This window comes from Trichomycterus rosablanca, chromosome 14, assembly GCF_030014385.1.
Source record: "Trichomycterus rosablanca isolate fTriRos1 chromosome 14, fTriRos1.hap1, whole genome shotgun sequence".
NCBI lineage: Eukaryota > Metazoa > Chordata > Actinopteri > Siluriformes > Trichomycteridae > Trichomycterus > Trichomycterus rosablanca.
This window is the reverse complement of record NC_086001.1, coordinates 4,650,363-4,674,729: the sequence shown is the minus strand read 5'-3', so window position 1 is coordinate 4,674,729 and position 24,367 is coordinate 4,650,363. Positions and strand designations below refer to the sequence as shown.

Genomic DNA, 24,367 nt, shown 5'->3' with positions numbered 1-24,367 from the left:
TCCAACATGGAAAAAGGACAAAACTTTACTCACCTGTACATCATCATCTCTGTAACTCATGGTGTAAATATGAAGATAATCAGAGAACATCAACATTTTACTCTAAATTCTAAGTAATACTAATATAAAATACTAAGTGGTACCCCTTTGTGTTTTTTGGGGTAAAATTATCGACCTCTTTTGATCTTTGTTATATTTGTAACATAAGTTACTGAGATCAGGATGTAGACAGCGGTGCTGTTTTATGTTTCTGTCTTGTTCCAAAACTAAAATCTGAGCATCATATTTCTGATTTATACGGTCACCAAATATTCAGGTTTATGGTGGATCTGAAGGTGTTCACTTTCCAACATGAAAAAACTTTACTCACCTGTACATCATCATCTCTGTAACTCATGGTGTAAATATGAAGATAATCAGAGAACGTCAACATTTTACCAAAAAATAAAAAAATAGTAAGTGGTACCCCCCTTTGTGTTTTTTGGGGTAAAATTATCGACCTTTTCTGATCTTCCCAATAATCACACCCCTTATTATTGAGATCAAGCTGTCGACACTGGTGCAGTTTTTATATTTAAAATCAGAATCTGAAGCTGAAATCTGGGCTTCACATTTCCACTCTATTATATTCATCAAATTTTCATATTTAAGACACATTTTCTTTTAAATTCTCGAGACTTTGAAGTGGAAAAAATGGAACTTATATCCTTACTTTCTTTATAAAGAATAAAGAAAAAAGCAAACAAACACACCCACACACACACATTTACTGTAACTTACAGTGCTAATGAATATCGTCTCTTTCTCATCAAGTGTGACAGGACCACCAGTATAAAACACACATGTAGAATTGACTTGAAATGACAAACAGAAAAGAGATGAAGAGCAAATTATAACAGAAGAAGGCAGCAGTGTTGTAAACATTATGGGTACAGGGGCGTCACCCTCCATCAAATACTCCTAATACAGGAAAATGATGAACATATGAAGCAATAAATGATCTTAATTTACTAAGAAATACACTTACATGTTGTGTAAAACAATCATTGTTAAATAACTTGATAACAACCAGGCACAATTTACATTTACAGCATTTAGCAGAAGCTTTTATTCAAAACAACTTACAACTGAACACAAGTCAAGACATTTTGGAGTTAAGGGCCTTGCTCAAGGGCCCAACAGTGGCAGCTTAGCAGTGGTGGTGCTTGAACCAGCGACTTTCAGATATCCGCTGAGCCACCACTGCCCCTACAACAATGCCAAGCTATGACTGTGAGGTGTACAGCACAGTAATATGATTTTGGACTCTGGTGCCGTGAAAACACGTTCCGATGAACACATTTTATTTTGTGTATATAATAGAAACAACAATTTAGTTTCCAGTAAAGGAAAAACTTAAGGCTAGAGCAAACAATGACATTCTTAATAACTGTGTCCTGTTGTATATTGGGCAATGCCAGTTCCTGTTTCAATGTTGGGTCCATGGAAAAATAAACAAGCTTTTGCACAGAGTTCTGAACTTAATTAAATCCTAAAGCTTTGAGATAGACTTAAATCATAATGTTTACTGTGAGCCAGAGCAAGTCACTTAACCTCAGTGCCAGATTAGAAGTAAATCCTTACAGTCCAGTTCCAAAATCAGGTGTAAGAACTTTCCAGGGACCAGCATAGGCGCTCAGGTGGCACAGTGGGATAATCCGCTAGCTCACCAGCGCCGAGATTCTGAAACCCCTGGTTCGAGTCTCGGCTCTGCTATCGGTCGGCTGGACGCCCTCTAGCAGGCATAAATGGTTAATGCAGCAGGAATAATTGGCTTCCAGTCTGGGAAAGATCAGACTAATGGGTGTGGTTATCATCGTTGTGTAAGGACCCTGGTCGCCCAGGGTGCCTGTACAGAAAGTGGAGGAGTGCAGAGATCGGGGCGTGGCTCTCCATGCATGAAGCTGACACCACGCTTGGTAGGACTGTGGAGGGAGTGTGTATCAGGCTCCTCCTTGGATGCAGTCAGAATTCCCAGTAGCGGATTGGCTACACTGAATTAGGAGAAAGAGAGGGTAAAATGCATTTAAAAAGGAGGGACCAGCGTCAAACTGATGTTCAGGTGTCCACATACTATTGTTAGACTAATTACAGGAACAGATCGATGTAGTAAAAAATAGATTCCATGAGCAGTGAAGCACATGGATCAGTGGTTTAACTGAACTGACTGAATTTACTGTGTCAAAGTGCCAGACACTTATGAAAACACTTGACTCATGAGACTCGTTTCTCACCCTGAAATGAACTTGGTAATGAGTGTGTGGTTACACCGTAGCCTGGTGGTTTCATGAACATGTCATACTGGAGTAATGGTTCTTCTTTTAGATCCTCTGAAGACCGTCTGGATCTGAATCGTTAGTGTATGTCGATCTGCATGTTCGTATTGTTCCACTCTCTTCTTCCACACCCTGTTAAAGGGCTACAGAGTTACAGGACAAGAAACACTGGAGTCTGTTTGTAAGGAAGTCGTCACAGCTTGACGGACACAACGCAGGCTCCAGCTCGGCCCAAACACAACGGCGCCACCTATAAAGAACATTCACACAAAACAAAATAAATTACAGATCAAATATATAGATTTATAGATCAGCCCTGCAGCTTTTTAATGCTCATATTTGTAGCTCTTAACCTCCTGGACAAATTGTCAATGAATGTTTATATAACATAAAGCCTCCACAAGGGGGGTGCTTTTGTAAAAGTTCAGGTACCTGTTAAAATTACGTTTATTTGATCATTGTTTTTTTTTTCTCTGTGACCCTTTTTTAGCTTGCGACCCACCCAAAGAACTACAAGTATTTGACTTCAACTTTGTTCTGTCAGACAGACCTGAGTCCACTCGTTGGTTTGGGGGTCGTAGGCCTCTACTGTGTTCAGGTAGACCTGGCCGTCGTATCCACCCACGGCGTACAGACGGTCTCCGAGTAAACACACACCCACCGCGTCCCTGCTCACACTCACGGGAGCCACGGCCGTCCACGTGTCTGTCTTCGGGTCGTACCTGGAGAAACAGAGGAAGGTTTTTATATAAACCGCTTTTATTTACATGAACAGCTTTGTTACTTGGCAGACACTTTTATCTAAAGTGACTTACAATTAATACAGGGAACAATTCAATTCAAAAGGGCCTTGCTCAAGGGCCCAACAGTGGCGTGGCTTAAACCCTTGAGCTTTAATAAATAATCCAGAACCTTTTCAGATGAGCCCCCAATGACCACTAGTTTAGAGTTTATATTAGCATTTAGCAATAACTCATCATGAAAAAAATTATGATAAGCATTAATGATAAACCAATAAACCTAAAGCCATTAAATCATAATCTCTCGATTAATGAGAATTAATAAGTCAGGGGTGACCAAACTGACTACCTAAATGTATTTTAGAAATAAAATGAAATCTGCAGAAGCTATTTGTAGCTATTTTTTGACGTTTGCTAAAGCCGAAATGCTAAGATTGGCACCAGATGTCACATAGATAATTCTCATACAGGTACATCACTGTTTCAAGTTTTCTTCATTGACAGAATGCTTGACCTTTGACCCATTACCTCTCAACGCAGTCGGAGAGTCGTGAGGCGAGGCTGGAGGCGGGGGCATCGTGGCCACCGATGGCGTACAGATAGTCGTTCCAGGTGGCTACGCCGACTCCACCTCTGCGCTTAGCCATGGGCGCGCAGGCGCTCCATTTGTTAGTGTGAGGATCGAAACATTCGACCGACTTCAAACAGGAACTGCCGTCTCGTCCTCCCACAGCAAACAGCCTACAGAGAGAGAGTCTTTAATCTTTATGGTTACGATCGGTGCTGCTCAACCTGCAGCTCATCTTTTATACTATAACTTTATTATTCTGGAACAAATAAAGCCTCTGTGCAGCTGGGAGCTGGAAATAAAAAGGTTGAGGACCAGTAATATACAGCTCCCTTCACAACTCGCCTGAAAATACATGAATAACAAGCTGTTTAAAGATTTTTTTATCGTTTAATCTTTTAAACTTTCCTCTAAAATATTAGCAAAACATCCCTTTATTACAAGTGCAATAAATGAAAATAAATTAATAAATAAATGGCCTGCAAGTGCTGTTACTTTGGTCACACTGAGGGCAGAGTTATGAATAGACTTGTGAAAGGACTGTGGATTGACAACATCACCATGTGAATTGTATTAAAGCTGACATATCAGTGGAGCCAACCATCACAAAGCGATGACAACATAGTGACGTGATGTGGCACGATCATAAAAAAAACATTTTTACTTCAATCTGTGTCACAATTGTTGGAACCCCTAAAAATTCCCATTAATCATTTACATTCACCTGAATGTTTATTTATTTATTAGGGTTTTACCGTCATGTTTTACACTCTTTGGTTACATTCATGACAGGAACGGTAGTTACTGGTTACACTGGACAATTTTGTATCTCCAGTTTACCTCACTGCATGTTTTTTGGACTCTGGGAGGAAACCAGAGTGTCTGGAGGAAACCCACACAGACACGAAGAGAACATGCAAACTCCACACAAATACGGACCCAGACCGCCCCACCTGGTATCGAACGCAGGACCTTCTTGCTGTGAGGCAACAGTGCTACCCACCGAGCCACAGTGCCGCCCACCTGAGTGTTTAAAAACACTGTATTGGTCAGCCAAGACTGAGACCCTGTTTCACTGTAAAAATATAGTTACATTTTCGGCATTTAGCAGACGCTTTTATCCAAAGCGATCTACAGTATATAGTCTAAGCAATTCAGGGTTAAGGGCCTTGCTCAAGGGCCCAACAGTGGCAACCTAGCAGTGGTAGGGTTTGAACCAGCAACCTTCTGCTTACTAGTCCAGTACCTTAACCACTAGGCTACAACTGCCTGTATATAAGGTGTAAAGGTTCATGCAGTGCGAATACTGACTTCCCGTTAAGGACCGCGACTCCCACGGTGCTGCGGGGCGTCGCCATGGAAGCGACAAAGCTCCACTGTCGAGCCTGAGGATCCCATCGCTCCACTGTGCTCAGATAACTCCAGCCGTCGTGTCCTCCTACTGCATACATGGGTCCCTCTAATACCGCTACACCTACACACAAACACACGCAGACGTTATTTACTACTACAAATACTAAAGTGCACTGATTGTTCAAGCTGCAGTTTGATCCTGGGTTGCCAAGAGTTCCGTGTGAGCCGGAACTTCTCTTATTTTAGGTATTTTAGGTCCCATCTTTTTTGATCTATTCAGCTAAAATCCAAACGTTAAAACAGAAGCGGTTTTGCAGCCTTTAAAATCACCACTAGAGGGCGCCAAGATGTAGATTATTGGATATTAAACCAGAGTTCACATCGTCTGTGTTAGAGAAGGACGGACGGACAGACAGGCAAACAGATTGACTGACAAATAGGTCGGTAGGTAGGTAGGTGGATGGATGGATAGATGGATGAATAGATAGATTTTGTACACTTCTGCAACACCCCTAGAGTGAAAGGTCAGGACGGTGGCGCTGAGGTCTTACCAAGTCCGTGGCGGTGTGTAGCCATGGGAGGCATGACGCTCCAGCTGTTACTGCGCGGGTTGTAACACTCCACGGTGTTGAGGGTCTTGAGTCCGTCACGGCCGCCCACCACGTAGAGCCGCTGATCGATGACGGCTACGCCGAACTGCAACCGCCGGCCGCTCAGCACACCCACCTGCCGCCATGCATCCCTCCTGACACAGTACTGCTCCATACTGGTGGCTCCTGGGGGAAAAGTAAACGAATACCAGTGTTCCACTATATATGACAGTAGACTATTTATACTGGTAATGTCGAGACAAATTGAGCGATTCTGTTTATATTCACTTACATTTTATCTATTACACTGTTTCACAGGGGTTTAAAAAATTAAAAATTTATAAACAAAATCAGACAAAAGCATGTTGACCTTTACAAATTCTGCTACAAAGGCTACAAAAATATACTATTTGGCCAAAAGTATGTGGACACCTGATTTTGTCCATGTTGGACATCCCCTTCCAAAAACATGGGAATTAATATCAAGTTGGCACCCATTTTTTAAAACGCATTTTTCCCCTTTTTCTCCCAATTTAGCGAAGCCAATCCGCCACCGAGGACCCCGATAGCACCCAGGAGGGTGTATATTTGCCTGTGTGTGCTCAGTCCACCAATCCCTTCTTATTCTCCCATACTTTGGTGGATTTGCGTGTGAGGTCAGCTTCGCGTACAGAACGCCACACCCCGATCTCTGCGCTCCTCCACTATCTGTACAGGTGCCCTGGGCAACCAAGGTCCTTACACAGCGTTGATAACCCCACCCTTATTAGTCCAGTCTTTCCCACCCAGCAGAATGGAGGCCAATTTTTTCTACTACAGGCAATTAGCCAATTGTGCCTGCTAGGGGGCGCCCAGCCGACAGGTAGCAGAGCAGAGCTGAGATTCAAACCCTGAAGCTCAGAATCTCAGAGCTGGTGTGCTAGCAGACCCCCCCACCCCCAGGGTCAGATGTCCAGTCAATGTCCCATTTCATCCCACCAGTCACAGGTCATCATTGGGGTTGGGTTCAGGGCTCCATGCACGTTACTGGAGTTTCTATACACCAAACTTCTCAAACTATGTCTTTCCAGACCCTGAAATGTCCTAACAGCGTACCTTTTCCCCTGTTAGCAATGGGTGTGGCTAAAACACCCAACTCGATCATTAAAATGGGTGTCCACATACTTTGGCCACACTGTCTGCATTTGCAACACACCTCCTTTATTACCTTTGGTGGCGTCCATGCCCCCAACGGCAAAAAGCGTCCCTACTGTGGCTTTGCGGGGTCGAGTCCTGGGGCTCTGCAGCAGGGATCGGCGCTCGGGCAGCAGGTGGTACTTCATGGCCTCCATCACTAACCGCTGGCACTCCACGCTGTCCCTTAGCAAGGGGTTAGCCTCCATGTCTGCTAAAAACTACAGAAACAACAAGCTACATTACCCACAAGGTAAAGTTAGGTCTAGTTAGCACATGTTAATGTAACATGTAATGTGAAGGGTCTGTCTGAAAACCTACTGATCTCTCTACATAGACGCATTTTACATCATCCTACCCTCCCGAGAAGAGGGCGTGTCTAAATTCTTAGATTCCTTAAAATGCTCCTACTGAGGTGCCTTATTTTGAAGCGATAATCTGACTGAATAACGAGGGAGCATACGATGCTTCCTCAGCGCTGAAGGCAATCCCAGCATTCAGTGCGGCACAACTTTTCTCAAAAAATGACAAATATGCTGGACAAATGTGGAGCAACCAACGGAGTTCTTTTTAAATGTATATATTTGATATGATTTTTGTGTATGTGTCTGTGTATTTATTTGCAAATTCAGGCTCATCAGGGACAGTTTAACCGTTCGGTACACAACGGAAGACGTTAGCTAGTGTTAGAGTTTTTAGGATAAAATGTACCCCATTCTGTACCTCGTTCTGTGTGTCCTTAGAGACGCACTCATTGCCCGAAGGCCATACTGTGTGCATCACATTCTGCACGTACACAGAAAACATAAGCATAAGAAAGCAGAAGATGGAACTGCACAAACAAGAGATGAAAGCTGATTAGGCTCAAGTAGGGTGACGACCCCCCTTTCTGAGGTCAGCAATCGGCCTGGGTGTTAAACAACAATCTAAACAAAGCATGCAAAATAGGAAGTGTATGCAAAGCTAAGCCTTGGTTAGAGTAAACTAGTTTGAACTGGTTCTGCAGAACCTAAAGAGACGAAGATTTTAAGTTGGGGCTCTCTGCTATAAAAAGGAAATTCAGCATGGAGGAGAGAGAGTTCCTCTTGATCTGGTGGCATACACAGGCTGAGAGAAACTTGCAGGCGAGCGCTCAACTGCAGAGCTCAGAGATTTCCTTTCTTCTTTTCTAAATAAACAATTATATTTTAGTAGCTCATTTTGAGGTTCCTGGTCCTCATTCAATAAAAGATTCCTAACACTAGCATGCTAGCGGGTTGTGCTGCCTCAGCCCGTTGGTTTGAACAGTAAGCTAAAACTATGGTGACGTAATTACGGTAATCTCTGTCTAAGTAGTGCGTCTAATAATCTGCCTCATGAGTCTGACATGTTATTAGAATCCTCTTTACTGAGGCAGCTGCCCAGGTAGGCAGTAGGCAGCAAGGCAGCTCACTAGAATTTTGAACAGACCCATAGTGGGTGGTTAAGCCCCAGTGATGACAGAAAATGAACAGACAGACTGGTTCCACATTAGCAAGTCTGCATTCTGTCACCGTTTCTGTTCTACCAGTAAACTGAACATAGAATGAGAGAAGCAGGACTGGAGGAAAATGATCAAGCAATCAAAATTGGTGCAAAGGAAGGAAAAAAGGGGGGCAGATACTTTTGTCACAGCACTGTATTGTTCCACCGCATTCATGCTTGTGCTTCATATATATTTATTGCCGTGTATCTGTACCGGTTATAGAATCTGTCAGCTGAGGCAGCAGTAGGAGACGCACAGATTTCATAACCCAGCTTATACTTTCATTAGGCTACGCTGTCTGAATCTGCTCGCCCTCCATCCATCTCTCCTTTCATTTCCATCTGCTCCTTCATTCATCACCACCATGGCCCGCTCCCGCCTTCACCCCTCCCTCCTTTCCATCCTGTTAAAAAGCCAACACAAACCACTTCAGCATAAAGTCACAGCAGCGACTTGGTGACAGCAGTGAAGGGATGTGTCTAATATTTTATCATTTATCTCCGTGCTCGTGGAAGAGGTGAGGAGATGGAACAGGCTAGCGGCTGGATGAAAGAAGCCATGATTTCCATTTAGATTGAACAGAACGGACACGCCTGAATCAATCCCTCACGCAAGACTTATTAGAATATTCTTTCAGATGTTTTTTCCTTCATTATCAGATTCAGTAGTGACGGTGAGGACAGCTTAATTCTTCTGATGTACTGAAGGTTTAATTTATTTATTTATTATGATTTTAATGTCATGTTTTACACACTTTTGGTTACATTCATGACAGGACAGGACAGGTAATTACTTTAAGTTTAATGTCAAAGCACCAGCACCGAGTTTCTGAACTCCTCGGTTCGAAACTCGGTGTTGCCTCCGGTGGCAATGCCTGCAGCAGATACTAATTGCCCACCATATCTGCAGGGTGGGGGCTGTATAAGGACCCTGATTGGCGGAAGAGACGCCTGTGCAGAAAGCAGGGGTGAGAAGAGGAGGGCTGTACACGTGTCAGAAGAGGCGTGTACAGCGACATGCTCTCCTCAGATGCAATCGGGTATCCCTCAGCAGCGGAAGACAAAATTGGGTGTGCTAAATCGGAAGGAAAATGGGGAGAACATGCAAACTCCACACAGAAAGTACCCAGACTGCTCCACTTGGGAATCGAATCCAGGACGTTCTTGCTGTAAGGCGACAGTGCTACCCACCGGGTCACATGATTTGCTACCCGTGTCATCTGATGTAATCAGAAGTAAAAAAACTACTATATAGCCAAACTTATGTTGACTTCCCTATCTATTGCGTTCAAGTGTTTCAGCCACACCCTTCACATTTAAATATAGGTGTTTAAAATCAACTTTGTAGCAACAGTTTGGGAACGGCCTCTGTGGACCAAGAAAATCCATGAAGACATGGTTTGATGAGCTTAACCTTTCAGCATGAGGAAAGTCCAGTGAGCTACGCAGAGCCCTGACTTCAACCCCAACAACCAATTTTGTGATGAACTGACACGTTGACTGTGAGCCAGGCCTTTTTGTCCAGTATCAGAGTTCCAGACCTTTCAAATGCTCTTTTGACTAAATTGGCATAGATTAACAAAACCTCAATGATCTTATAAAAAGCTTTCAGAGAAGAGTGGAGGCTGTTTTAGTAGCAAGGGGAAAATTCTGTATAAATGCCCCTGGTTTTGAAATAGGAAGTCCAACAAACTTTGGTTCCAGTGCCCTTCTACTATCAGCCATCTGTGATCTGTGTGTATCTGTGGATCTGACTGGTAGCAGGTTTTCAGGCCCAGTAGTAAATAATGTATAGTAATTGTTTGCTCCTGTAGAGCTTTTCTACTTTTAGTGCCGGTAGTTTATACACAGCGGGCAGTTCAGTGAAAGGTAGAGTTCTGTAAACAAAAAAACGTTTTTATAGCTTTTACAGCACAGAACGTCTCAAAGCAGCTTTACACACTTCAGTGCCTGAACCACCGGTGAACACACACAAACAGCAAGAGTGGCAAAAAATAACTGCCCAGAACAAAACCTGAGTGTTAAGTGAGTAAGGGAGTGAGTGAGTGACATCTATGAATGGATGGATGGGTGGATGGATGGATGGGTGGATGGGTGGATGGGTGGGCAGGTGAATGGATGGATGGATGGGTGGCTTAATGGATGGATGGATGGCTTAATGGATGGATGGATGGATGGATGCGTGGCTTAATGGATGGATGGATGGATGGATGGGTGGCTTAATGGATGGATGGATGGGTGGCTTAATGGATGGATGGGTGGCTTAATGGATGGATGGATGGCTTAATGGATGGATGGATGGATGGATGGGTGGCTTAATGGATGGATGGATGGATGGATGGGTGGCTTAATGGATGGATGGGTGGCTTAATGGATGGATGGGTGGCTTAATGGATGGATGGATGGCTTAATGGATGGATGGATGGATGGCTTAATGGATGGATGGATGGCTTAATGGATGGATGGATGGATGGATGGGTGGCTTGATGGATGGATGGATGGATGGATGGATGTGTGGGCAGGTGAATGATGGGTAGATGGATGGATGGATGGATGGATGGATGGATGGGTGGATTTGGTGGATGGATAATTGGATGGATGGATAAATAGATGGATGGATAGATAATTAGGTGGATGGATGGATGGACAGATAAATAGATGGATGGATAGATAATTAGGTGGATGGATGGATGGACAGATAAATAGATGGATGGATAGATAATTAGGTGGATGGATGGATGATTTGATATTAAATGGATGGACGGGTGGATGGATAAACAAATGGATGGATAGATAATTGAAATGAGAGAGTTGTAATAAAAGATAAAGGATGAAAGATGGATACATGAAGGGATGAATGAATATGATTGGTAGTTGCATTGGTCGACAGACTGGTCTGTGACTTATAATTAGTAAATGAATAAATGAAGAGCGATATGTAAAAGAACTGATGACAGCTGACAGTCAGTCTGACCTGTGGTTTGATCAGCGGTAGACGGATATGTTCCAGCAGCGAGGAGAGCTGTGATTGCCGGTTGACGGGGTCATAGCGCACCCAGCTTAATAGAGCCGACACCACCGTCTCTTCATCAGGAACGTTCATGTCATCCGAAACCAAAAGCTTCTCCACTTCACACGCTGGGAGCAACAGGAACTCCTGGTTCTTCATCACACCCAGAAAATGCTCCTGAGGAACCAAATCAACAAGAAAGACAGATCGGTTATGTGAGGTGTGTCAGATTAAATAAAGACACGGTTGATCTCAGTATGGATTCTGTCCTGATTCACTGACCACCTGCTTCATTCTTTAAAAAACATATTTTATTATGAACAGCATCTATGGATGATGGGGATCAAGCAAAACTGAATCCTTAAATTTCGCTTTGGATAAAAGTGTCTGCTTAATGCCGAAAATGTAAATGGGTGAGAAAGGGGGTGAATAGAAGCGGCTAGCGATGTGGTGCACGATGGTCAGAGATAGTGCAAGCGACAGCAGAGTTACAATCTGGAATTGGAGAGGACTAGACTGAGAGACAAACAGGGAATTCAAAGCACAAGCTGTCAGTTTAATCCCTGATGATGCCAGAACTACAGTACCATGATGATTTAGAATGAAACTGAGGTGTTAATTATCTATCAGAAATAAAGATGATACGAGTAGAAAATAATTTAAGAGGAAATGACAGTGACATTTTAAGACAGTAATAAAAGAAGGTACAGAGGAAATGTAAGTGTGTTCCTCATCCGGTCTCCATGACAACCACCGTCTGGTAACTGCAGACTTGGTTATAGGATGAATTTTGTGATGGAGCTTCTCTTGGGAGCGGGACGACTGGAGATGAGAGAGCCTGGAGTTTCTCAAGGGGAGCCAATTAAAACCATCACACACACACACACACACCCACACACACACACACACACATGCTAACACACAAGCCCAAACTTGTTTGTCTGTGTGTCTGTGTGCACACTTGCGTGTGTGTGTGTGTGTCTGTGTGTGTACTTGTGTGTGTACACGTGTTTGTGTGTGTGTCCGTGTGTGTACTTGTGTGTGTACACTCGTCTGCGTCTGTGTGTGTACACTTGTGTGTGTGTGTGTATGTGGCTGTGTACACTCGTCTGTGTCTGTACACGAGTGTGTACACTTGTGTGTGTACACATGTCTGTGTGTCTGTGTGTACACTTGTCTGTCTATGTACACTAGTCTGTGTGTGTACACTTGACTGTGTGTGTACACTTATCTGTGTGTGTGTCTGTGTGTACACTTGTCTGTGTGTGTGTGTGTACACTTATCTGTGTGTGTATACTTGCCTGTGTGTGTGTGTGTACACTTGTGTGTGGCTGTGTGTGTACACGTGTGTGTGGCTGTGTGTGTACACGGGTGTGTGTCTGTGTGTTTGTGTGTGTGTGTATGTATGTGTGTACACTTGTGTGTGTGTGTGTGTGTGTGTGTGCGCGTGTTCATACCATGGTGTAGTTGTGAGCCACTTTGTGCAGGTCCTGGCAGCCCTGAGCGTCGGCGAATGAGCGGATACCCAGGCAGTTGGAAGGGTGCAGCTGCTTCATCAGGTAACTACAGCAGGCCTGAACCACGGCCGAGAGCTGCAGCAAACACGCGGCCGACAGCAGAGCCTCGATCGTGTCCTCCCTCAACTCCATCCTTCCTGCACACACACAAACATCACTGCTGACATCACTGTCTAATCAGAGAATTAAATCATTTGTGTAATTTTATATTGAACCTGATCAGGGACGCAGTGGGTCCGGCTTTTCTGAAATCACAGGGTACAATCCAGTTTCCCCCCTTACAGGATGCCAATCCAACACCACCCACCCTCCCCCAAACTTGACTTGATGGAACCAAGCCATCATTCACAGTTTGGTACAAAGATCACTCACCAGTGTATGCGTACTGTACCAGGACCCACAATGCATCTGGGTCGACTCCCTCCATTTTCACCTCCTCTTGCTTGGCCTCGCGGACATCGCTGGTGAACATGGCTGCGAAGTAATCCGACACGGAGGACAAGACCAGCCTGAAAAAGAGCAAGACAGACTAATACGTCATATGAGCAAATGTATGTGAACCCCCCTTCTAATTCTTTAGTCCAAGTGTATCAGCCACACCCACTGATAACAGGTGTATAAAATCAGTTATGTCACCAACTTCATAGACCTCGCTTAGTGCACAGGGACACAGTCATGCTGGAAAACGAAAGTACCTTCATCAAACTGGTTGGACAAGATTGGTGTGACTGGACAGAGCCCTGACCTCAGTCTTTTTATGATGTTTGTGTGTGTGTGCAGGAAGGTTGGAGTTGAGGGAGGACACGATCGAGGCTCTGCTGTCGGCCGTGTGTTTGCTGCAGCTCTCGGCCGTGGTTCAGGCCTGCTGTAGTTACCTGATGAAGCAGTTTCACCTGTAATTTCCCTTCAGGGATTAATAAAGTCTCTTCTGATCTCTTCCCGAGATCCTGGGTTTAATCCTCACTTCCATTTACTGTCTGTTAGGACTTTTAAATGCTCAGTGTGAGTCAAAGAGAGTTTCCTCCAGGTTCTTTGGTGTCCTCCCACCTTTTAAAAAGTGTGAAATGGCTGCACTTGTATGTGTTATTGTTCCTGCAGTGGAGTCCCTGAAGTGCTTCCATCTCACACCTAGTGTCTGTGGATGCCACCGAGTCCAGTGCAAACCTGACCATTTACATTTTACATTTTTACCATTTAGCAGACGCTTTTATCCAAAGCGACATACAGTTGTGACAGTATACAATCTGAGCAATTGAGGGTGTGGTGGAAATACCCTTGTTTGTTTGTTTGTTTACTTCTTAACGCCATGTCAGCTGCATGTATGTAATGTATGTAATGTAAATGTAAATAATCGCTAACTAATAGATTGTGTAAACATCAAGGTGTTGGGTTAAGAGTGTTTGTGTGACTATGAGACTCTGTGAATGCGATAACACAGGAAAAAATAAACATCCTTATATACTCTTGTTGGTGACCTTTTAGATCAGTGGAAGATTCCAACGTTAACTGATATTTCTTAGCTAGAACAGGAACTGGTCTAAATCAGCTAGAACTGGGTTTTGGACGTCATACAATGCAATAGACACACCACATACACCATGTACACATCCAGTAACATTCTATTGTAGCAGCATTCTTGGAATATTGGAATATGACTACTGGCAATCATGCCCTAGACATATCTACATTTTCTAACTAGTAATTGATTATGTATTAATACTTAGTGTAAATTAACATTTGTCTCTCACAAAGGGGTTAGGGGCCTCACTTAGTGTTAGTGCAACCTGGCAGTGGTGGGTCTTGAACCGGCAACCAACTGATTACTAATCCAGTACCTACAGCTGCCCAAAGAACCTCACATGAACAAAGGAAAAACGTTTTCATTTTCATTTTCGACAGTAAGCAGATAAGTAAGCTTTTTATCCAATGCAACTTACAGTACTGTGACTATACTGTCTGAGCAATGGAGGGTTAAGAGCTTTGCTGAAGGGCCCAACAGTGACAACATAGCAGTGGTCAGTCTTGAACCGACAACCTTCTGATTACTAGTCCAGTGCCCAAAGAACCTCATGAAAACACAGGAAATATGTTTACATTTTCATGTTTAACATTTCGCAGACGCCTTTAATTCAAAGCAACATACAGGACTGTGACAGTATACTGTCTGAGCAATGGAGGGTTAAGGGCCTTGCTGCCAGGTTGCAGTGGTGGGGCTTGAACCAGCAACCTTTTTAATGACTAGTCCAGTACCTTAACCAATAGGCTACAGCTACCCTGGATAAAGCAGTAAGTAAAAATAATGGATGATGCCAACTGGATTGAGCTGAAAACTGCAGCCCTAATAAGGTGTTAATGAGAAGCACTCAAAGAAGATGAGGAGAATGTGAGCCAGAGCGAGTTCCTCAGAGATCTGACCTGAACCACATTCACTTACATCCACTCCGCCACTGAAGCGCCTCTGAATCAAGAGGAAAATAGAGCAGAGACGGAGCTGCTGAGGAAAGAAGAGAGACGGATGGATGCACTGATGAATGGGGACAGACAGAGGCAGACAGGTGGAGGTCTGATGAGAGAAAAATCTTGCAGTGTGAAGTGGAAGAAACGGCAGAAACCCTGAAAGAGATAAATGTGACCTAATGAGAGGAGGACATTAGCATGCATCCCCGTGTTTGTGCTTCAGTATTAATTAACATCATCAAATCTCGTCATTTTCAGGTAGCACTCCAATTAAACTGTTTAAACGAGGGAATTAAAGAGAAAAAAGAGACAGAATGAAGAAACGATGATGCAGGAGAAACTGTAGAGCTGCTGAAATGCCTCGTCATTCTTAAAGGTAAACTCAACAAAGCACAAGCCGCTCAGTGTGAGTGTGAGTGTATGTGTGTGTGTGTGTGTGTGTGTGTGTGTGTGAGTGTGTGTGTGTGTGTGAGTTCTCACACTCATTTTTTGACGGTATAACAAATTTATTACACACAGCTGATTTATTATTATTCAGCTTCAGTGTCATTTCATTGTAACAGTGATTGATTAAGTAGGTGACACAGTGATGCACCTAACAGTGAGTGCAGCAAAGCAACACAGATCCTGGGGACCTGGGTTTGAGCCACTGGGTTCTCTGGTCACTCTTTTTAAAGAGTTTTACATGTTCTCCCCGTGCCCCAACAGACTGAGTGCAGCAAAGCAACACAGATCCTGGGGACTGGGGTTCGAGCTATTGCGTTCTCTGATCACTCTTTTTGACGATTTTCACATGTTCTCCTCGTGTCCTTGAACCCAGGTCCCCTAAACTGGAACTGTCAGGTACACAGACCACAGTCCGCTAAACTGGAACTGACAGGTACACAGACCACAGTCCGCTAAACTGGAACTGACAGGTACACAGACCACAGTCCGCTAAACTGGAACTGACAGGTACACAGACCACAGTCCGCTAAACTGGAACTGAGAGGTACACAGACCACAGTCCGCTAAACTGGAACTGACAGGTACACAGACCACATCTCCTTCACTGGAACTGACAGGTACACAGACGACACTCCTCTAAACTGGAACTGACAGGTACACAGACCACAGTCCGCTAAACTGGAACTGACAGGTACACAGACCACTCTTCCCTCACTGGACCTGGCTGGTAGGTTCCCCTAACTCTTTTTGGGTTTACCCAAACCTACAACCTCAAAGATTTATTTACAGTTTACTACACCAAAATTTCTAACAGTGAAGACCCCCCCCCCCCCCCACACACACACACACACAATCTCTTAATATTGTATGTGAGTGCATGTGTTCTGACCCCCCTAAAAATGCTTTTATTTCATGTCAGCAGAACATGCTGCTTATAAAGGAATGAAGGTGTGTTTGTTTATGTTTGTGTATGTGTTTTACCTGTGTGCAGGTATTTTGCGATCACCCACCACCAACACCACGTCACACAGCTTGCGCGTCCTGAGGTAGGTCTCCATGCGCTGGAAGGTGTGTTCTGCGTGACTGTGCGACTGGAACAGTTCATCAGGCACACAAGGCTCCATGGACACGCATGAGGACAAAGTCACGCTGCTGTTCGATGCCCTACAACACACACACACACACACACACACACGGTTAAAGAAACTTGCACAGCCGTACACAAGCCCAGCGGCCATACAAGAACTAGATCAGCCCAGATGAAGGGATGTAGCTCAGAGGTACATCACATGCTTTGCATATGTAAGATCCAATCCCCTGAGGTTTAGTCCCCTGTGTCTTCAGGTAGTTGTTTCAGACCTAAACACAAGCTTGTTTTAAACTTCCAGCCTCTGACTCTCTGAGCAAAGTTACAAGAGTTTGCTGAACTTTGGCACAGTCCTTTTTAATCTGCTTACTTGACATGGTGAAGCTAGTTACTAGCTATCTTAACCAGTCTGATTATAAGGCATACATGCATGACGTAGTGACATGTCGAGAAGTTTAAGATACTATCAAAGCATAGCATATAAACATAACAAATCATTGTTACAGAGTTATGGCTCCTTCATCTACATTACACTAGTTTTCTGTTCCCAGCTAACCATTTTACCACACAGATGCACAAAGCACCCATTGGCCTACTAACCCTTTCACTACTCATATTAAATGGGTCCGTCAGATGCACGAGCAGTATAGAACAGTATCCTAGGCCTGCCAGACTGACCTAGTAGCCACACCAGAATGTAGTTTTGAATCCATGAACTACATAAGTCGTATATGATCCCTAAGCCTCATCCAACCCTTAACAACACAAGCAGGCTGGTGACCTTTAAAGTCGTACCCACCCTCTAAACACCACAATCTACCGAGGCCTCTAAACGTCAATACCCAAGCTGTATAAAGTACCCCCAGCTTGCCCACCAAACCATTTTTAATTTACATTTTTGGCATTTAGCAGACACTCTTATCTAAAGTGACTTACAGTTGTGACAATATACAATCTAAGCAATTCAGGGTTAAGGGCCCAACAGTAGCAACCTTGCAGTGGTGGGCCTTAAACAGGCAACCTTCTGATTACTAGTCCAGTGCCTTGACCACTAGGCTACAGGTGTTTCGAATTGCCTAGGCCCTCAAGTGTTAATCTAACTTCGCTTGCTTATATGATTGTGTAGCTAGTTAATTCATAGTTCACACATAGCAGCCACCCTGATGACTGGCACTAATTCACCTGAATTAAAACGGATATAAAATGTAACTGATAGTCTGCAACTAGTATCTTTGATTGCAATAAATAAACATAATTTTTTGTATATATAACCTGCCATTCTTTTAGCATGAGCTTTAGCACGTCCACGCTAATGGCAGGCTAAATACAATGGCTGGTAATTAGCACTGATGGAGACCTGACCATGGAATACACAAAGCAATTACTTCCTCCCAGATGGCTCATTACTCGCCCTCTTTCCTTCACCCCAACTTCCTGTTTGTGTCTCGCTAACATCTATTCACCTTTCACTGTTTTTACTTCTTACTCATCTTACTTCCTGTCAAAGAAGTACCAGCCATGATGGGCTTCATAAATTCCATCATTATTATTACTCCCCTCTCTGCTCTTAACTTCAAATGGCCTCCAGACATCAGAAAAGCTTTTAGAAAATGAGTCTCGCTCACAGCAATAATTAATCTCGGGCCTCAAGCTGCTGATTCATTATACAGCCCATACTAAACTGGATCACTGAGTGTCTGATTGGGCAACATTAGCAGCAACCTGGAAATTTAAAGGATGGGAACAACGACAATTAAAAACCTGAAAACTGTATAATGTATAATAAAATAACTTTGTTAAATCAGAATGAATGTTTATATTACCGTAAAGTGTTTTACCACTCTTCTATTAAATACAGTGTTTGATGTACTAATATATTTCTTATTTTTTGTACACTACCAATTTTAATTAGCTTTGAAATGTCTATGGTCAGAAATAATTCACTTTTTTCTACCAAGACAACAACCTCAAACATAAAGCCAAAAATAAATTAAGATCGGCATTGTGTTATCAGTTTAAAATGTGATTCTCTAATGGCATTGTTTTTGTGAATAATTGTAAAAATACGTTATATATTTCTTCACAAATTTGTCATTTTCAGTTACTTGAAATTTTTAGTACAATCTTGTGGTTTTTGTGGCAAGATGGAGAGTGACAACACTGAGTACAGGTCCTCCACAGGTCACCCCAAAGTTCAATTCGTGGCTCTGGGCTTGCTCCACGTACACCAATCAACCATAACATTAAAACCACCTCCTTGTTTCTACACTCACTGTCCATTTTATCAGCTCCACTTACCATATAGAAGCACTTTGTAGTTCTACAATTACTGACTGTAGTCCATCTGTTTCTCTGCATGATTTGTTAACCCCCTTTCATGCTGTACTTCAATGGTCAGGACCCCCACAGGACCACCACAGAGCAGGTATTATTTAGGTGGTGGATCATTCTCAGCACTGCAGTGACACTGACATGGTGGTGGTGTGTTAGTGTGTGTTGTGCTGGTATGAGTAGATCAGACACAGCAGCGCTGCTGGAGTTTTTAAACACCTCACTGTCACTGCTGGATTGAGAATAGTCCACCAACCAAAAATATTCCTTAGGGCAGCGTCATGTGACCACTGATGAAGGTCTAGAAGATGACCGACTCAAACAGCAGCAATAGATGAGCGATCGTCTCTGACTTTACAACTATAAGGTGGACCAACTAGGTAGGAGTGTCTAATAGAGTGGACACTGTATTTAAAAACTCATCAGCACAACACACACTAACACACCACCACCATGTCAGTGTCACTGCAGTGCTGAGAATGATCCACCACCTAAATAATACCTGCTCTGTGGGGGTCCTGACCATTGAAGAACAGGGTGAAAGCAGGGTAAAAAAGTACGTAGAGAAACAGATGGACTACAGTCAGTAATTGTAGCACTACAAAGTGCTTCTATATGGTAAGTGGAGCTGATAAAATGGACAGTGAGTGTAGAAACAAGGAGGTGGTTTTAATGTTATGGCTAATCAGTGTATCAGACTAAAAACATTGTGTATTGACTGTGACGGTTAAGCTAGCAACTAAACAGGTAACATAAGCCAAATAAAAATTGTTTAGTTAATGTAGAATTTTGTTTTCACCCAAGTCTTGTTTACTTATTATTTTCATGTTTTTAGATTATCCTCTCTCTCTCCTTGCCTTCACCATTGATGATCCATGGCGACACGGTGGATAGTAGCTCTGTACATCCTTCTGTCTTCAGCCATTTTGATTAACGTTGATATTGCAGTGTTCATTGTCTCGGTGATGTTGTCGATCCATCGTGTTGCAGGTCTTCCACGTCCACGTTTTCCACTAACTTTGCCGAGCATGATATCTTTCTCCAGGGATTGGAGTCTAGCAATATGACCAAAGTACGATAGTCGTATCTTTGCTACTTTTGCTCGTAATCTAATTTCGGGTTTGATTTCGTCCAGTATCGATTGGTTAGTTCTCCTGGCTGCCCATGGCACTCGGAGAATCCTTCTCCAACGCCACATCTCAAAACTGTCTATCTTCTTCCAATCAGTCTTCTTGATTGTCCAGCTTTCACATCCATACATCATAGTTGGGAGCACCAGACAGTTTACCATTCGTACCTTGGTTCTAAGTCCGAGCCACTAGTCTTGCTCGACTTGATCCTCCACCCAGGACTAGAGGAAGACGAGCATCAAGGCTCTTCTCTGTACCTGCACCCAAATGGTGGAACGAACTTCCTCTGTCTGTCCGAACATCTGAGTCTCTTGCTATCTTTAAAAAATGATTAAAAACCCACCTTTTTACTAAGCACTTCAGCTGACATGTACTTACTTACTAACACACTTCTATTTCTTACAGGTTTTAGCAGATTTGTGTTCTTGGACTGTTGTTTACTTAAACTAGAGTAATTAAATGTTCACTATGGAAGCACTTCTGTAAGTCGCTCTGGATAAGAGCGTCTGCCAAATGCCGAAAATGTAAATGTAAGTCTGATGTCTTTGCATTTCCATACTTTGTCCATATCCTTCAGTGCTGTCTTGCCTATAGCGATTCTTCGTCTGATTTCTTCTGTACTTGAGGCCTTGTTGTTTACGATTGATCCACGTTTAGATTATTACCGAATTATATTTCGACAAACAGTCCCTGAAAAGGCGTTAGACTGTTTCTCTGTAAGCTAGTAAAGCCAGACAGTTATGCACACTTCCATCCTACACAGTAAATCCCTCCCTGACAGCAGTGCACTCTTTATGCACACTTGTTAGTACGCTAGTGTGTAGTATGAATGCAGGACGAAGTGAGCAATGGTCGCCACGTAGTAACATAATTCAGTCAGAAACTAGAACAAAGTTCACAAACGCGCCAGTCTTGTTTATTTCCTTCACATTATTAAAGCGTTAAACTTCATTCTGCTGTGAATTATGGCTCAAACGTGTCGTTTAGGAAAGCACGAACACCCCCTCTGTTGTTTTGAAATGGAAAACATCTGGTGAACAGCTGCAGATTTGCGTCTAAAGTAACTTTGCGCAGTTTGCGCACTGAATGAGAGCGCAGTTAGTGAGTGTGCGATGTACCTGCTGCACGAGCTGCTCTCGGACTCCGCGATAACGGCGCTCGTGTTGTTGTTCTGTTCGTCCTCGCCGCGCGCTCCGACGCTCGCGCATATGACCACGTTCCCGTTACTCTTGCCGTGTCTCGCGGCGCCGGGCTCCGCGTTCTCCTCGCGCGTCACGTCCGAGGCGGAGCGCGAGTGTGCGGGAGACCTGATCGGTGTGCGCGCGGGGCTCGAGCACTGCTGCTGGCTCGAGGAGCGTGGAGGAGGGCACGCGGAGGGCACCGGCTTTCTGTTATCAGGGATGCACGAGGAGACGGGTCCGCTGCCGCTGCTGCTGCTATTGCTGCACGCGCCGCTCACCGTGGCGGAGCTCGAGCCCAGGATCGCATGCTGCTGCTGCTGCTGCTGGTGGTGGTGATGATGGTGCTGGAGGTCTCCGGTGGTACCGAACAGATCTTCCAGAGGTGGAGAAGCCGAAGGCGGGCAGGGCGCGTTACCGAACCAGCGCCACCGGATCCGCAACATCTGCTTCACATCGAAGTCCTTCCTCGGGGCCGACATTACTGACAGCACGAGACCGAGAGGAGGGGAACCGGAGAGAGAAGACGCGCGCGCCTACTGTAACACGAGAGCTCGACCGGCTCGTGCAGATGGAGAGAAAGAGAGACAGAGCGCGCGCTGCACTCTCTCTCTCTCTCTCTCTCTCTCTCTCTCTCCATGCCCCCACACACACATATACATACATACATACATACACTGATCAACCATAACATTAAAACAACCTCCTTGTTTCTACACTCACTGTCCATTTTATCAGCTCCACTTACCATATAGAAGAACTTTGTAGCTCTACAATTACTGACTGTAATCCATCTGTTTCTCTGCATGCTTTGTTAGCCCCCTTTCACCCTCTTCTTCAATGGTCAGGACCCCCACAGGACCACCACAGAACAGGTATTATTTAGGTGGTGGATCATTCTCAGCACTGCAGTGACACTGACATGGTGGTGGTGTGTTAGTGTGTGTTGTGCTGGTACGAGTGGATCAGACACAGCAGCGCTGCTGGAGTTTTTAAATACCGTGTCCACTCACTGTCCACTCTATTAGACACTCCTACCTAGTTGGTCCACCTTGTAGATGTAGTCAGAGACGATCGCTCATCTATTGCTGCTGTTTGAGTCGGTCATCTTCTAGACCTTCATCATTGGTCACAGGCCGCTGCCCACGGGGCGCTGTTGGCTGGATGTTTTTTTTGGTTAGTGGACTATTCTCAGTCCAGCAGTGACAGTGAGGTGTTTAAAAACTCCAGGAGCACTGCTGTGTCTGATCCACTCATACCAGCACAACACACACTAACACACCACCACCATGTCAGTGTCACTGCAGTGCTGAGAATGATCCACCACCTAAATAATACCTGCTCTGTGATGAAAGGAGCTAGCAAAGTATGCAGAGAAACAGATGGACTACAGTCAGTAATTGTAGAACTACAAAGTGCTTCTATATGGTAAGTAGAGCTGATACTGATTGACAGGAGATGGTTTTAATGTTATGGCCAATCGGTGTATATACACATAAAAAGATAAAGGGCTTTGCTTCGGAGTCCTACAGCGGCAGCTTGGTGGTGGTATGGGTGACCACACATCACCATCACATCACCAACTATCAACAAAAATATGGAGGTGTCTCCCCCTTTGTGACTATAACAGCCTCCACTCTTCTGGGAAGTGTGTGGATTGTGTTTGTGGGAATTGGTCCCCATTTAGTAAAAATAGCCTTTTTGTGGTCAGGCACTGATGTAGGATGGGACGGCTCACAATCAATGTTCTGATGTATCCCGAAGGGGTTCAGTGACGCTGAGGTCTTAGCTCTGTGCAAGCCAATGGAATTACTCCACGGTAAAGTGGTCAAACCACTGGGCACCATTGTGGGCCTTCCTAAGCTTTTGTCTCAGTTGGAAGTGATGGGATTGATTTCGGGTCTGTTCGATAACCTAGTGAGCTGCCTACTGCCTACCTGGGAAGTTGCCTCAGTAGAGAGGATTCTAATAAGACATCAGACTCATAAGGCAGATTATTCAGACGCACTACTCAGAGATTACTGTGATTATGTTACCGCAGTTTTCGCTTACTAAGCTAACACATTTAGCCTCAGGCCATTCAAACCATTGGGCTGAGGTGGCACAACTCACTGGCATGCCAGCTAACGTCTCCCTTCGTGTCCCGAAAATGGTTAATTTGTCACAGACAAGCCTGAATTTGCAAATGATAAATAAATTATGATTTATTTACATTTGAAAAGAACTCCGTTGGTTGCTCCACATTCATCCAGCATGTTTGTCATTTTTTGCGAGTCAAGTTGTGCCGCACTGAATGCTGGGATTGCCTTTACCGCCAAGGAAGCATCGGATGCTCCCTTATCAAAATAAGGCACCTTAGTAGGCAGCATTTTAAGGTATCTTAGAATTTAGACATGCCTTCTTCTCTTGAGCATATAGGATGACATAAAATGCGTCTATGTAGAGACCTGTTAGCCATGGGTGTGGCTAAAGCACTTGAACCTAACAATTATAAGTGGTGTACACATAATTTTGACCATAATGTCCATCTGACAGATAATATGTGGTTAACTTTGACCTCTCAACCTCATATTTGTCCATATTTACTGAAGGACAAACTCTCTCCAGATCTGCAATGCAGCACCTGCTATAACTAATAATCATTGTTCTGTATATGAGTTTACACACACACAGGGCTGGACTGGGAACAAAATTCAGCCCTGGACTTTTTTCTTGACCAGCCCACTACAAGCAAATCTCACCACACATATCACCCCCTAATCAAATGTTAGATTATTGATATTGATAGTTTTCATCTATCTTACCACTAAAGTTAATAACGCACTATAATAAAAATTAAAATAATAAAAAAAATAACTACAAACAAATTTTCTTAAAATTTACAGTTTCTTAAATGGTTCTATTGGATTTCCCCATCCTGTCTCATTAAACTACAAGAAATAAAATCAGTCTTTAAACCTTTAAATAT

General features: G+C 43.8%; 1 protein-coding gene across 2 annotated transcripts; it reads right to left on the bottom strand.

The window, feature by feature from the left end:
- Positions 1–1,078: 1,078 nt before the first annotated feature.
- klhl5 (kelch-like family member 5) lies at positions 1,079–21,884 on the bottom strand. 2 transcript variants are annotated; one of them, XM_063008303.1, is made up of 11 exons: positions 21,340–21,884; positions 16,655–16,837; positions 13,142–13,278; positions 12,710–12,906; positions 11,217–11,429; positions 6,762–6,960; positions 5,528–5,752; positions 4,935–5,097; positions 3,584–3,796; positions 2,866–3,037; positions 1,079–2,565 (listed from the first exon to the last, which is right to left on the bottom strand). In XM_063008303.1, the coding sequence occupies exons 1-11, from the start codon at positions 21,879–21,881 to the stop codon at positions 2,509–2,511; spliced, it is 2,301 nt and encodes a 766-aa protein (XP_062864373.1). In that variant the 5' UTR covers positions 21,882–21,884; the 3' UTR covers positions 1,079–2,508. The 2 variants fall into 2 exon arrangements, with proteins under 2 accessions (XP_062864373.1, XP_062864374.1); XM_063008304.1 differs by having other exon boundaries at positions 6,774–6,960.
- Between the last annotated feature and the right edge of the window lie 2,483 nt (positions 21,885–24,367).